General features: G+C 42.7%; 1 protein-coding gene across 2 annotated transcripts in view; it reads right to left on the reverse strand.

Annotated features, from left to right (window-relative positions):
• The window catches only part of PTPRG (protein tyrosine phosphatase receptor type G), a 715,101-nt gene that overhangs the window by 254,960 nt on the left and 443,368 nt on the right, over positions 1–16,773 (reverse strand). For both annotated transcript variants that reach the window (XM_089682035.1, XM_089682036.1), the window contains exon 6: positions 16,295–16,361. In XM_089682035.1, coding sequence (XP_089538161.1) covers positions 16,295–16,361 — 67 coding nt within the window. The remainder of the gene's footprint in view (positions 1–16,294; positions 16,362–16,773) is intronic.

A 16,773-nucleotide genomic window follows, 5' to 3' on the forward strand; every position in this document is an offset into this window, starting at 1 on the left:
GGAACCAGGTGGCCAATGCTCCCTAAAAAATACAGCTGGAGCCTAACCTTTTAAGGTTTCCTCGACTTGTCACCACTGGCAAGCTGGCTCCTAAAAAAAATTGCTGGCTCATGGATTGGACAGACTGGCTCATGATTTCTATTATTAAGTGGAATGAAAGTGATTCTAAAGGAGACATTTTTATTTGTAAAAAATAACAAACATGTAATACTTGCTTTGTGTAATTGTTTTGCACAGACCAGCCTTGACCCTCCTCTTCTGGTGTCCTCCGCCAGTGCTCCTGACTGCCTGCCCCCCTCCCCGAGTGACACCATAGCAGCTCTCTCCCACCTCATTGGACAGAGAGGCAGCAGCCAAAGCCTTTGGCTCCTACTACTGTCAATCACAGGCAGTGAGGAGAGAGACGGGGGCGAGCTGTGCTCTTTATCAACGGACACACACAGCCAGCTCAGGAGCGAGCACGCATGGGTGCCCTCCAGAGCAAGCTGCTTGAATGTAATTCATTCTGCAGGACTTTTCTTATAGCAAAAAATTCTTAAATCGAAACGCTGTTTCCCATAGGAATGCACTGAAAACCAATTAATCTGTTCCGGAGATCAGAAAAAAGTAAACACTAATAAATACCGCATGATTTATTTTATCAAGTCATGCGGCATTTTAGTAGTGACAATCATGTGTTAATATTTCAGCTGTCAGCAGGGTTCCCCACTGACAGTTGAATGTAAAAGAATTGCCAGCAATTAAAAAAATAATAAAAAAAAACTGCGTGGGGTCCCCCTTCCCATCCATACCAAGCCCTTTGTGTCTGGTATGGATATTGAGGGGAACTCCTACGCCAAAATTTAAAACAAAATGGCGTGGGGGTCCTCCCCAAAATCCATACCAGACCCTTTTCAGAGCATGCAGCCTGGCAGGTCAGGAAAGGGGGGGGGGGCAAACAAGGTTTCTTTTTAGTTTCTTAAAAGAAACAACATTTCCGTTAACTTTGGGGAAAGTGACAGCAAATTCTGTGAGCTATAGTGAAGAAAAAAAAAAAGAAGAAGAGCCAGCAATTGCATTTAAAAATCAGCACTGACATACACTTCGTATTGTGAAACAAATTCATACAAAATTAGTAAACTGAGGCATTATTTTTCATTTGTAAACCGAAAATTACTTTAACCGAGGCGTTCTTAAACCGAGGTATTACTGTATATTATATAAAAAAAACTTTCTGCCTTTAGAACCACTTTAACCTCCGCTATATATTTTGTGTTTAATATTTTAATCTCAGGAGGTTTATGCCTTAATGGCAGACTTATTTGCCAAACGATGCCCTTCATCGCTGAGCTGTCAGCAATCCCAGAGGTCACAGGTGCTTCCATCTTCTTCGGTTTTCCTTCTGGGTCGGGTCTGTTCTGTCACTTGAACGATCGGGTCGCGATGTTGTCACTCCTGCACATGCACATGGGAGTCACATTATCATGGAAAAAAGCAGTGCCACAAATTTATGCTAAGCTGCACATGTGCGTCTCAGCGTACATTGCTGTTGACACGCAGGGAGAAGTATTTATGACAGAAGAGAAGGGTTTGTTCAATTATAAAAAAACTCTACCTGATAGGAGTTTTTTTTTTCATTTTTGGAGTTCTATTCTACTTTCATTTATCCATTCTTGCACGAGAGGGAGCAATTACAAACCTGCACGTAAAATACAATACCCCAAATATTGAAGCAGAAAATGTGAAACGTCAAAAATGACATTCATGTAAATGATATAATAAAGGCTCAAAATCTATACTTACTAAAAATATAATATATCTGAATTCCTCTAAAATAATAATCCCAGTCTTTGAGTGGAAGACAGGAGTTCAGAATCATGCAAGGCGCACTGCTCTCCCACAAACTGCATTACTGCTCCCCGGGAGCTCGTCCCTGGTAATAATCGGCGGCTGAGCTCTACAATAGCAGCCTCACTCATTACAATGTATATTCCATCTACATGAAAGTACATTATGTGGAATTCAAAAGAATCCAAAGTGACACTTGAAGTGAGATCACTGCACTGTGCTCTAGTCTGCTGAATTACAACTGGGACAAAATGCGATGTCAAGTAGTCCCACCAGATCACTAGATGTTGGTCTGCACACTCTCAGGTTACATCTCGCAGCACAATATCTGTTTACTTTAATACTCCACTCTTGTCTGAAACCGATGCAGCCCCCGGTGTACAGGCATAAAGGAGAAAGAAAAGAGAGAATGCTTTAACTCTCTCCACAAAACTGATTGAAGAAGCACAAAGGCGAGGTCCCCAAACATTCAGACCCTGCGGTCTGCCGTCTTGATCCTCCTTTTTTCCTTCTACAGAATTCCGGCACAAAAGCAAAACTTCACTCTCGAAGTCTAAACTGTTTGTAGTTCCTGCTTTGATCTCCCTTGCTCTACAGGTCATCCCAAGGTGATAAGACACCAAGTGTACTGCCTTGGAAACTAAACAAATATAAACTGCAGAGTACTAAAGGTAGAGAAAAAAAAAAGCGCTACAAAAAGGCAATGAAATTTTAATATGATTGAGGTCAAAGAAATTGACTTGGAAAATTTGAACACAGTGTCGAGTTTCTGTAGAACTCCGTAATAACATTCTGTTTATAGGTTTTGGTTTTAAACTTTCAAGGTGAATATATAAAACCTGTTGTTGGGTGCCAATCTGCAAGACGTGTCCTCACCCATAGGCTTATTAACAGTTTTGGGTTCCCTTTGACTTTTGTATAGTCACCTATAGACTTAGTAGCATTTTCAAATCACAGTGTGAAAATTGGTTGACACGCCCAAGGGAGCGAGGTGGTCACTCCTACTGACCAAGCAAAGTTCCCCCCTAAAATATTTGCAGTATATATGCTAAAAGTGGCAAACCTTTTAAACCTGGAGCTACACAGATGACATTTAAGTCAACTATTTTACTAAAACGACCAGTAAAAATTACCATTTGCTAAAATGGATTTAGAAGTATTGTCAAATCATGGCATGAAAGTTGATGGACATAAGCCCAGGGGTGCGAGGTGATCACTCCTACTAATCAAGTAAAGTTCCCCCAAAAATATTTGCAGTTTTCATGCTAAAAGTGGCAACCCCTTTAAACCAGAGCTACACAGGTGACATATGGGGGGTCAACTGTTTTACTAAAACGAATAGTAAAAATGATAATTTGCTAAAATGATTGAAAGATCTCTGGTGTGAGCTACATATGTAGCATGAAGTAAAAGTAAATAGTATACAATCACAGCAATGTGCCATCTTGTGGGTAATAATTACTACATACTACTTGTGTAGCCTACTCCATAGGAGTAATGATAAATTGTTATTACTAGTGCTTAATTGCCTCAGTTTTAGCAGACTGATTAAGCTAATAACCATTCCCCAACTGTCTCTAGCCCTAATTGATTGCTACAACTTTTGAATGTTAAGCAGCCCATAGATTACTTGAGTTTCTTCCGGTCCATGATAGGTGGAAAGAAAATCGTTAGATTACCCCATCAACACATTCGGCGTTGATGGGGGAAGCCTTCCCACGGTGCTACTGTGTGCTGACGGTGGGTGGGGTGGTGCGCAGGGAGCCTTCTCAACTGGCAGAACACAATGATTACTGCTAGCGACTATAGCCGCTGGCAGTAAATGAATGTAAACAAATCCAAAAGGCTGGTTTGACTTGGGTACCTGCCTATACATCGAATCTCAGCCAGTCCCTCCTGAAACAGCCAAAGTTTGATCCATGTATGGCCGGCTTTGGACCTGATGTACATTGAGTTGAGTTTAAACATAACAAAAACCTAAGGTAAAAACTATTTTCTTTTTGAATGAGCAATGTTCGCAAGTTTACAGCACCTCAGGGGTATGGTCTATAGCTAAGACATTTGCATATTGCATCACTGGGTGCGGCAAAACTATCAGGCAGGCGTGGGTAGTTTGGTAATGCATGGAGCCAATGTTTAACCATCAGGTATACAGCGAGCCCATATAAAATAGTAAACAGCATATGTGAGCATATATAATCCTTACGATTTGCATCTTATTATTGGATGACACCCCCCCTCTTTTTTTTTTAAAAAAATCACATTTCCAGGTCATGTTACAAAGAGCACACATTGACTTTTAAAAACTATTGCCTCTTAGTCATCTACCCATGAATCCTTTTACGTTTTCAAAGCTCTGATACTTACTTGTGTTGTATTAAAACCTTACTAGAGGTGTATCTTAGCATTTCCATAGGGTGACACTTTGTCCCTGGTTTCAGGGGTCAGTCCCCAATTTTAGGGGGCTGTCCCAGGAAAAAAAGTTCCAGATTTCTTCCCTGGGTAAATATGTCCCTGATTTCTTTCCAGGTTTAGTAATGGCATCCCTGGCCCAGGCATCAGCAGGGTAATCCATCTTAGCAACATTCATGTACTAGCCTGGAGAAGGAAGATGGGGTAAGGGGTATGTCTTTGTTGCGGGAAGGATCATTGCTGCCTTACCTCACTTGTGCTGGTGACCTGTCCCCATGGCCCAGTTCAAAGTAGGCTCTGGTGTTATTAAACCATAAAACTTTGAGCTACTCCCACTGATTTTGCCACACCAAACATTTGGTGTGGCACGCTTTGCATGCAGCTATTATACCCACCTCTGCTCCGTCCCTGCCCTATTCCTAATAAAAGTGGGGGTGATCAGTAGGGTTTTCCTGGATTTATTTGAAAATCCGTTCACCATACCTTAACTGAAGGGGGTGTGGTATGACAATACTGCAAATATGTCCTGAATTGCTAGGGTCCATAAAACAGACTAACAGTAGACTGTCACAAATCCAGAATTCCAACAAGTTGTCATCTTTTTGAAACCTCAACACCAGGGGTGTCAAACTGGTGGGCCTCCAGCTTTTGCGAAACAACAAGTCCCATCATGTCTCTGCCTTTGGGAGTCATGCTTGTAACTGTCAATCTTGCAATGCCTCATGGGACTTGTAGTTTTGCAACAGCTGGAGGGCCACCAGTTTGACACCTATGGTCTACACAATATACATTTCTTTGTACTCAACAGGGATAAGCAAGGAGCCTTTTTGATACCAGGGTTCCTTTAGATTAAACGTATATGGTACAATAGGGAAATATAGTGTGACTTTGCTGTACAAAAAGCTAAATTGGTCTTTTTGATACTTTAAAAAATGAAAGCATTTGATAAAGACAAGGAAGTACTCAAAGTTCTTTGTCATTCTATAGCAAGTAAAGAGATGATTCCATTTAGTCCACTGAGACTCGTGTAGTCAATCGAAGTCCAAACTGCCTGCCAAAATTTCACTGAATTACCTCTTTAATCTCTCCATGGCACTCCGAACTGATCTGTAAGTGTTTGGACAAGGGCTCGGAATGGCTGCCAAATCGTTGCATAAACAGGCATTCTATGTGATAAATAAATTTCTGAAAATTATTACATCAAAATGGAAAGCAGTTGGACTCGAGTGCTTCCATGTACCCAATCTAGCACATTATAGACATTCTGGAACGCAGTCTAAAAATTTATATCTGGTGGACAAACTCGAACTTATGATTAAAAATGAAGAATATTAGTGATGACGTATATCTGCATTCATCACATGTGAATATATTACCAGCACAAAAGCGGTATCTATTATTTTATGTCTAGGGACATGTTATTGGAAGAGAAATTTTTCCTCCAAGATTTGCACACCTATTTTTCATGTCCCGCAGATTGATTGCTGTTCACAGCTGCAACATTAAATGACTCCGAAAGTAGAACAATTAATCTAAATGCTATTTGTACTAATCTTAAAGTGTCAGCCAGTTTTGGATTTTTCACCCACAAGAATGAAGAACTTGTGGCAGCTATGAAAGTAGTTAAAGATAAGTTACAGTTTAAAAAGACACCCGTATCTGCTTGGGTCCCATCTGTGTAGTCCGAAAAATTGTTTCCATCTCCAGCAGCTATCTTAAGTGGAAACGATAACAGTTTTTGGGCAATTCACTTTAATTTTTAGAAATTTTGAACTGATGATTTGTATCTGTTCTTTTACTTTATCATTTATGCTTTATGAATATTTTAGAAGGATTCCCAAAGCACTATAGGTTATCTCAAAAGGGAGGAAAGCAGCGGATACATGCCTTCAGACTTGCTCTATCTGATCGCTAGTCAACCACCAAATGAGCCGATTTATATGAAAATATATAATAGTGCCCTAGTGTGCATGCTTATGTGCAGTGCAGACACCTTTGCATAGGCCAAATCTCAGAGGGACATCAGCAATCAACTAGGGCAATCTGATCCTCTTGTAGCCCCAAGGGGTGCCTGATCAGGGGCAGCACAGTGGCTAAATGGTTAGCACTTCCACCAGGCAGTACACGGGTCATTGGTTCGAATCCCAGCCACGGCACCTCCTGCCTGGAGTTTGCATATTCTCCCTGTGCCTGCGTGGGTTTCCTCCGGGTACTCCGGTTTCCTTCCACACTCCAAAGACATGCTGGTAAGTTAATTGGATCCTGTCTAAATTGGCCCTTGTATATGAATGTGAGTTAGGAACCTTAGATTGTACGCCCCTTGAGGGTTAGGGACTGATGTGAATGTACAATATATATGTAAAGCGCTGCGTAAATTGAACTCGCTATATAAGTACCTGTAATAAATAAAATAAATAAATAAATCAGGTTGACCAGGTTATGTACATTTTATATCCATGAGCACCTTTAGCTCCTGTAGCTCTAACCGCGAACAAGCTGCTGGATTATGGGCCTATTTCCCCCTTACAGAACTCACGGCCAGACAAAGGGAATTTTCACACGCTTCCAGATGGTTCAATAATCGTGGGTTTTGGCTTTTTCTGTTTATTTTAGGAATTATGAACTTGGATGGGGAAAGGGGGGGTGCATGGGATACCCCAAACTGAAGAAACACTGTAGTTGAGGACCTGCTAAGTCTCTGGCTGTTCTAATTCAGTATGCAAACTGTATTGCACAGTTGTGGGAGAAGTAGTGCAGAACAGAAAAGGAATAACCATTCCAAAACGTTGTATTAAAGACACAGCATCTGGATACATTGCACAGCACCTCGCTGCTCTAGTCCCAAGATTGGAGAATTTGCATGTTCCTTGATGTCTTGAACTCCACTTGAGTTACACTCTGTCCCAAACATGTGAGGTATTGCACTCCACTGTCCCCTCCCTGGTTTACTACTCACTCAATCCCTTAGGAAACGCTCAGGATCCAGAATAGCTGCTGTCACGGTCTCTGCTGGACAGGCTGCTTTAGGCTTGGCTGTGGGTCTGCAGCTAGGCTTAGCGGAGACCTAAACTGGGTGAATTCCTAGAGCTCTCCTGTTCCTTTCTCTCTCTCTCTCCTCCTCTCTGCCCCAGGGGCAAAGCCCCCAGCACAGGGGTCCCTCCAGATGGCTGCACCATGGACTCTGCTCCCCGACTGTCAGGCTTCAGAATATTTATGGGTTGCTTCCCCAACTTCTGTTCCTGCCTCCCCAGGGATTGGTAAAAGTTTGAAGAATATTCAGGCTGCAGCCTCTGTCCCACCGCCCACTAGGTTCTGGAAACATCCAGCGAGTTCCAAAATGCAGGGGAAGGCAACAGTGCCACACCTGTGAAGCACAGCCTCCTAAACAATTACAGAGGAGCTCAGCTAGACTTTCTAGAATCTACATTCATATGTAAGCTCCAAGGAGCAGGGCCCTCCTAACCCTCTTGTATTGAGCTGTATTGTCTCCCGTTATATTGTAAAGCACGGAGCAAACTGTTGGCGCTATATAAATCCTGTATAATAATATTAATATGGGTGCCTTAAAGTAAACCTGTAACTATCTAGATTGTGTTTTCAGGTACAGTAGAAATGCACAGAGTAATTTTTAAAACCTTGCACATACAATAACCAAACATAATCATTTGAAATACAAACTCTGCAATGAACTGAACAGCTTAACACAGGCCAGCACTCCATGATCTGTTGCATAGTAATCAATTAAGGACTGCAATCCCAACCCATACTGATTCTGCAGTCCAAATCCAGATTATCGGTATTACCAGTCTAGCATGAACGCAGATTGTCTGCCTGTATCCACAGCCCACGTGTTTGTTGAAAACAACTTGCTTGGACAGTTTCAAAAAGCCGTTCGCTTCAGCACAGCCAAAAGCGATCGGATAATGTTCTGCAAATTTAAAATGATTTTCACAAATGGGCACTCCTGATTTATTGTTATCAACAGAAGACGAAGACAAATAATTTATGGTGGAACAAAATATTCTAAGAGGAGAATTTTCAGAACATGCACAAGATAAATAACAGGAGGGAAACATCAGCACTCTGTGCCGTGCTGCTAATATGGATGATGTATAGTAAGTTGTAATGATTTATAAGGTATGAATCCCCGAGCCGTGACTGAAAAGAAACAAACTGCTTACTGTTAGCACAAATCCATTTTCAGGTATAATATGAGTTTTGATCTTTGCTTATCAAAGCTTCTGGTTTTTATAACACCCACAAATGATCATACACAATAGAGTGTAGTGTAATAAAATGAACTGGCTACCTTTTTTTAACCCTAGTTTAAAGGGTGTTGGGATGGCCAGCAAGAACCCTTCTATGATTAACTCAGAAAAGGACAATTTTTAGGATAACAGATATCAAAGGTCTAATGTATTCAATATGGACACAACATGCAAGCATGGAGTCTATGGAACACTCATAGCGCTTTTTTCTTTCATCTTTTTTCATCCTCATTGGAAAATAAGCTACTGGTGGAAAATTCTAAACCAGCATAAATACATTTTATCTAAAAACATATTTGTTGAGTATCGGGCTGTATTTACCATAATGTCATTTGTGGACCAATGCCTTGGGCATCGGAAAATTTAGAAAAGTGCAGAGTATAGGTCCTCATGCACACTAGGAGTTTTAGAAACGTTGGTAGCATTAGCTGTATAAAGTCACGGTTTTCCACATTTTTTAGTGTTATTGCATTTAGCCGCGTTTGAGGTTTTTAGCTTTTTTTTTTTTTTTTTTAAATCTACACAATTTTTGCTCATAAAATGTCAGTTTGCCGTGTTTTACCAGCATTAGAGTGTTTTTAGAGCTTAAACTCCTCTAGAAACCCACTAGTTCTGGGTTTTTTTTTCTAGCCAAAAAACGCTAATTATAGCCTATGCGTGCATGGATGCATTAAATAACATGCTTGGGAAGTTTACTGGCTGTAGAAAAAACCCGCCAAAAGTCAAAAACAGTAGCTGCAAAATACATCCAGTGTGCATGAGGACTAAAAATTTACAAATTGTGATATTTTTCTCATTTCACTCTTCTAGCCATATCTGGTCATATGTGGCTCAATTTAGATAGACTATTAACCCTTTGAGGACCGTAAGATTTTGGAACGCCAAAAGAATCACTTTTTTTGTTTTTAAAGTTCGTACACTTCAGTTGCTGTAACTAAGCCATTTCATGAAATAATTGGCAAAAAGCTAGATCCATTTGTTGATAAGAACTAATATTTTGACTCAAATCAAAAAAAAAAAGAAAAAAGAAAAAAAAAAAAAAAAAAAAAGAGTTTTAAGTTCTTAATCAGATGATACACGCAATTAAAAACATGGGACAAATACGTCCCTTGGTCCTCAAAGGGTTAATAGTTCAGGAAACATGAAAAGTCTGTACTTTACCTCTCTCACTTGTTGGTCTTAACAGATAAAATAAAGCTGTACATATAAAGCAGACCCAATCCTGCCTCCAATAGACTATACTCTAGCAGTACTTGTGTCAACCTAGAGCAGGTGTCTCCAAATGTTCTAAACAGAGGGCCATTTTACAGTCCTTGAGAATTTAAGGGGTTAAACTGTGGCCAGTCGGTGCAGAAATTCCTGGCATCAGTGGGAGTAAACAATGCCCCATCATCAATTTTAGTAGGAAGGATACTATTGTTTGCATTCAAGGAAGAAAGAGTGCCCCATCATTGGTGTCCGTGGAAAGAGTGGTGCCCATTATTGTTGTCAGTGGATGGAATGGTGCACCAAGGGCAGGGTAAAGGCAAGCAGAGGACCACATCCTGCCTAATTGGCCAGTTTGGAGACCACTGAGCTAGACGTATGCACATATACTTTCAAAGCATGCTGGATTTCCTCCAACCTGAGGCGCCATATATGCATATGCCAAGTCAAACTTTGACATACAATTTAAGTTAGCCTTTCTCAGCCGGGGTTTCTCCATAGATTGCTAGGGATTCCTTAATCAATGGTCAATTCCTGCCTCTCAAATAAGTAACCATTGACATCAATGATCTTTTTAGCTCTTTGTAAGTGGGGATTCTTCCTATTGACCACAAATGCTAGGAACAGCCTTCCCTCTGATCATCATCCTAATGTACAGTGAGCAGTAGATAAAAGTTGTTACTAAAAGGGGTTCCCTAGGACTGGAAAGCGATATCAAGGGTTCCTTTAGGTTAAAACTGGTGAGAAAGGCTGTTTTTTTTACTAATAACAATTTTTATTGGTTTTCATGCAAGTACAAACAGTACAGTAAAAGAGTATATGGAAAGAAAATAAACATAACAGAGATATACATCGATGGCAAAACTACAAAGGGTCAGGATCAGTTGAATCATATAATAACAGTGTGGAAATTATCAGGGCCTTTTATTTTAGGTCGGCATAGAGGAAGTGAAGGTATCCCACGGGCACCAAATCATCTCAAACACAGCAAGCGAACAACCATGTAATGCAGTCAGATATTCCATCTGTCTTACATCAGCAATAATTTTGTACAAAGTCTGCAATGAAGGGGGAGTAGAAGATAACCAGCACATAGGAATGCTTCTCCTGGCTGCGGTCAGAACATGTACAGCAAGTTTTCTGGATGGTTTAGGTAGACCCGGGAATGGTAAACCCAGCAAAAAATGTAATGGGTCAAGTGGGAGAGAGATATGTAACAACGATTGCAACAAGGAGCAGACCTCTTCCCAAAAAGGAATAATGGAGCTGCATGTCCAAAAAATATGATAGAGAGAACCCAGGTCTCTACTACAGCGCCAGCAGACAGGAGAAGCACTCGGATTATAAGCATGGAGAACTTCAGGTGTTTTGTACCATAACATCATGATCTTGTATATATTTTCCTTAAAAACCACACAGACAGAAGATCTAGATGCATTTTCCCAAATTTTCTTCCACGTTAATAAATCAATATCACATTGTACAAATTGAGACCACCTACGCATGTAGAGGTGAGTGTCATTGGCTAAAGGGGGGCATCCATAAGAAGCTTATGAGTATTAGAGATAATACCCCTTTGATGGGGACCCTGCATACATAAACGTTCGAAGGGAGTAGGCTTCCCCAGAATCAATAAGGGTGAGAAGGTAGAAAAAAAGTGGCGTATTTGAAGGTAGATATAAAAATGTTGGGGAGGTAAGAGAGCTTTTTTCTGAAGATCCGCGAATGAGTATATCTTACGAGTCACCGGGTGAATCAAGTGACGCAGTTGAAAAAGGTCAGCTACTACCCAGAGGGACATCCGGGATATGGCCATATTGTCTGGAAGGTTAGGATTATAGAGAATATTTGTCAGTGGGGAGCAGTCAGAGGCCAGTGAAAATTTAGCCTTACATTTCTGCCAAACAGTCATAGAAAAGTGCATGGGACCAAGGAATAGGTGGCGGAAGGATGAGACATCCACTGCTGAGGTCGACCAAAGGAGGGAGCATGGATGAGTTGGGGACAGTTGCAAAGATTCGATCTCAGTCCAAGTGTTAGGAGGATGATGGGTAGACCATGACAAGAGAAAACGAAGGTGAGTTGCATAATAGTATGTTATTATATCCGGCGCCCCCAATCCCCCCCCTAGTGCGCGGAGAGAGCAAAACAGAACATGCAATCCTGTGCCGCTTGTTATGCCAAATGAAATGCAAGAAAGATTTTTGAAGGGAGTGCAGTTTGGACATAAGAACGGGGATGGGGAGGGTTGCAAACAAATATAAAAGTTTTGGTAACACGGTCATTTTTAATACGTTAATGCGTCCGAGAAAAGAGATGGGCAGGGCATCCCAGTGTTTCAGAGAGCGAGAAATTGCTATAAATAGTGGAGGGAAATTGGCTTCATATATGGATTGGTAAGAGGAAGTAAGATTAGTACCTAAATATTTTAAAGAATGGGTGCACCACCGGTAGGGAAAGGCTTCCTGAAGTGAAGATAAAACGGCAGGTGGGACATGTATTGGGAGTGCCTCAGTTTTGGACGTGTTGACTTTGTACCCTGATATAGCCCCAAATTGTTTCAGGGTCTTATGCAAAATTGGTAAGGAGGTATGGGGACACGTAAGTGTAAGGAGGATGTCATCAGCAAACAGTGATAATTTGTACTCATGGGAATGGGATTGTATCCCGCGAATATCTGGATTCGACCTGATGGCGATAGCTAGTGGTTCCAGACATAGAATGAACAGCAAAGGAGAGAGTGGGCAACCCTGACGTGTGCCATTTGACATCCGAAAGGGGAGTGAAAGAAAAGAAGCTAATCTGACCTGCGAAAAGGGGGACGAATAAAGGGCCTTCAAGGCTGCTACAAATGGGCCCCTAAAACTAAATTTCTCCAAGACCCTGAACATGTAAGGCCAACTTAAACGGTCGAAAGCTTTTTGAGCATCCAAGCTCAATAACACAGTAGGGGTGGAGGATCGATTAACCAAGTCAATCAGATCAATGGATCTCCTGGTGTTATCTGCAGCATGTCTGGCAGGTACAAAGCCCACTTGGTCCCTATGTATGAGTTTGGAAATAATTCTGGACAATCGATTAGCCAAAATTTTAGTGAAAATCTTGTAGTCGGAATTGAGTAGGGCAATGGGGCGGTAGTTGTCCACAATAGAATGATATTTATCGGGTTTAGGGATAACCGAGATATATGCCCGGGAGAAATCAGTCTGGGGTGTGATCCCCTTGAAAAGATCTCGATAAAAAGCGAGGAGATGAGGGGCCAGGATACCAATAAAGGATTTATAGTAGGAGTAAGGCAGTCCGTCCGGACCCGGGGCTTTACGAGAGGGGAGATGTTTAATTGTGTCCAATAATTCCTCTAGCGTAATATCAGCATTAAGGGTAGCAATGTCTGAGGATGATAGTCTCGGAAGTGACAGGGGGTCAAAAAAACGATCAAACGATGACTGTGTGAGGGGTGGATGAAGATCTGGGGACAGACAATTATACAGTTTCTCATAAAATGAGCCAAAAAGGGTTGCCATGACCCGGGGGTCATAGGTAGGGTTTCCATTTGGTTGCATTAAAAGATCAGGTAACACAGAACACGACTGAGCTTTGAGTCGATTGACCAACATACGATGGGGCTTGTTAGAAAATTCGTAAAATTTCTGCTTAATCCACAAGAGGGATTGTGCAGTCTTATTGGAGTCGAGAACTTTAATTCGGTCCCGTAGAGATGTTACCCTCCGGAGTCCAGAAATGGACGGCCTGGCCAACAACCGTCGTTCCGCCAAAACCAGTTGATGTATGAGAGAGGCTCTAGCACTCGCCGAAGACTTTTTTAAACTAGAACCCATAGAAATACAGAGTCCTCGAAAGACTGCCTTGTGGGCCTCCCACAGAGTTGAGGAAGAGCCTACGGAGCCAACATTGTGGGCAAAATAGGTGTCAAGTCCCTGGGACAACTCATCTCTAAGATGATCTGTGGAAAGAAAAGTCTCATTAAGGCGCCAATGACATGGTTTGAGAATGACAGGAGGAAATAAAAGGTTTAAAGTCAGAGAGGCATGGTCAGACCAAGTGATGGGATTGATTTCGGAAGAAACCAGGAGCGGAAGCAGTGGGGCAGAGATAAAAAAGTGATCTAGGCGGGAGAAACTACGGTGAGGGGTGGAGTAGAAAGTGAATTGTTTATGGAGGGGATGTTTAATCCGCCAAGCGTCAAAGAGACGATGTTCCCTTATCAATCTACGAAAAGATTTTGAAGAGGAGCATTGCCGCTTCGAGGGGGTGGACTCAAAAAGGGACTTCCTGTCTTTATGGGGGGAAAAAATCGAATTGAAATCCCCTCCAACAATCACCTGCGAAGTGGAGATGGAATCTAGGTTAGCGAGTGTTTGGGAAAGGAATTGCAATTGACCCGTATTTGGGGCGTATAAATTCAACAAAACAAGGGGAGTGTCACCAAGCATACAGTTCAAAATAATGAAGCGACCCTGGTGGTCAACCTTGGAGGAAACAACCCGAAGGGAGCAGTGTGACCCAATCAAAATTGCCACCCCGGCCTTCCCGGAGGGATCAAAAGGCTGAATAAGCTTGGGAAAAAAATCTCGAGGCAAAACGAAAAGAGCCAGTTGATTTGAAATGGGTCTCTTGTACAAAAATAATGTCTGCTCCTGAGGATCGAAATTCCCTCAAAGCCATCCACCGTTTTTGAATGGAGTTAAGGCCCTTGACATTGTATGACAAAAACCTCAAAGCCATTATAAAATAACAACAAATGAAGTACTTGTAGTAGAATAAAAAATGATTGAAATACCATCGATGTAGAAGAATAAAACACAAAAATCATAAAACAATCAAATAACACAAAAAAAAGAAAAACATAATAAAAAACAGATATCCACAAGGATATAAACTTGGGAACGTCAACTAAGCCCAAGTCGTCTAGGCCAGTGGCTAGACAAAATCGGGGGCAGCACGACATCCGACTCAACAGGGGGGTCACCCAACCCGGCCAGAAGAAACAAAAGCAAAAAGAGCACCCGGCAAGGGTTTGGCCAGTCAGGAGAACAAAACCGGTATAGAACCCATGTATAGAGCAGGGGAGAGGGATCAACACCATATTCACCACAGATGATCACCCCAGAGAATCATCAGGCAGGCAGATCTCCTGGTCGAGAGGAACGTGGACGTTGCGGGGTGCACAAGAGTCTCTTCCGATCTCTGCAGACCAGTGTCCAGATCTTGTTGGGAGTGATGGAGGGACGAGAAGGAGTAGGAGGCAATGAGGACACATCATCCGACAGAGGAGGAAGACCCAGCTGTTTTAGAAAAAAGTCCGCCTCATGAAGATCCCGGAGAACAACTTGGGTATTATCCTTAGAGACAACCAGCTTGAAGGGAAACCCCCAACGATACAGGACTCGGTGTTGCTGGAGGTGTGTGGTGATCGGCTTCAGAGCACGCCGTTTGGCAAGAGTAATCGGAGAAAGGTCGCAGAAGAGCTGGAGTCTGTCACCTTTGAATTCCAAAGAAGATGTTTGTCGAGCCGCTAATAGTAAGGCTTCTTTGCTTTGAAAGTAGTGTAAGCGTACTATAACGTCTCGTGGTCTGGTGCCCTCAACAGGTTTAGGGCCCAGAGAGCGATGAGCCCTATCCATTCGCCAATCTGTCTCTGGAACCTTTGGTGCAGTTGTGATGAAGAAGGACAGTAGGTGGCGGTGTAGTTGTGCGTCAGTGATAGATTCGGACATACCGCGAATACGGATATTTTGGCGCCGTTCCCTGTTTTCCAGGTCCGCTTGTTGGAGCTGCATCTGGGACATGGAGTGTTTCAGATATGCGTTATCTTCCTCAAGGACATGAACGTATTGCACCAATTCATCAAATTTGTTTTCCAATTTATCCGTGCGGTCTCCAATTTGGGTTATTTCCCCTCTGAGATCTATAGCCAATTTACCAACTTCAGCGGCTATAGAGGCGGTAATGTTGCGCAAAAAGACCTGCAGCTTGTCGTCCAATGCAGAGACTGAGTGCAGATGATGTAGCCTGCTGAGGATTTTGGCTGGGGGCTGGAAGATACCCTGGTGTAGGGTGGTCCATGTCCCCTCCTTCTGTGGCTTGTGAGTCAGAATCCTCCATATGAGGAGGAATCAGAGCAGAGGCTGTCAGTTGCTCTGATTTGGAGCAAGGTGCAGTACCCTCCGCGGCCACTGGGGGTCCGGGATCGTTCCTCGGACTCCTGTCACAACTTGAGGCCGGGGATTGCGGCCTAGAGAGAAACCGCCAAAGCGGCGAGGGCCGCGGGTCCTGTGGGTGCGGGGAGGGGGGCTTCCAGCGCCCTATTTTCCCCATGGACACCTCCCCTTAATGCCGTGCCGGGTGCTTTGACTATGTGACTCACCCGAAGCGGCGGGATCGCTGTGGAGCGGAGCGGGTGAGTCACTATTTGGCCGGGGATGAGCGGAGCTCAGCAAGCAGCGTCCACCATCATCCCTGGTCGCGCATGCGCCCCCGAGAAAGGCTGTTTTAAGGCACAAAATCCTTAACTTCAAACTTCGTAAAAGGGTAGAAAATGCTATTCGTTGACTGCTTACCATGATGCACGACACCCTTCAATCCGTGGATAATTGGATCCAGAGCAGGATTGTTTCTCTGTGAGGCCTAGTGGCAAAAAAGACAAAAGGATCATTTCATTTTTATTCCTTCAACACTAGATTTAACAAACTGTTTTTTTTCATTCATATGTCAACAGCTCGAAATATCCACACAAACACCCATATTAGGGCAAAACCATGTTCCTGCTTCATGACCGTGTTTACAATGTAACCCGGCCATAGATGATGTGACCACGGGTTGTAGAAAAGAAAACTGCAGAAAAACAGCCAGTGTTGATGGGGGAATCCCTTGTGTGGAGATATTGTGTGATCCTGGAGGGGAGGGTTGCAGGGAGCCAGCCCTGCCAGGAGAACACAGTGATTATTGCTACCGACTGTAGCCGCTGGCAATAATCACATTCTAAAGATCCAACATGCTGGTTGTAAACCAAATCAATCGATAGATCGAATTGGGTACA

The sequence above is a fragment of the Staurois parvus genome, unplaced genomic scaffold (genome assembly GCF_062004578.1).
Source record: "Staurois parvus isolate SC_StPar_1 unplaced genomic scaffold, SC_StPar_1.0 ptg000283l, whole genome shotgun sequence".
Taxonomy (NCBI): Eukaryota; Metazoa; Chordata; class Amphibia; order Anura; family Ranidae; genus Staurois; species Staurois parvus.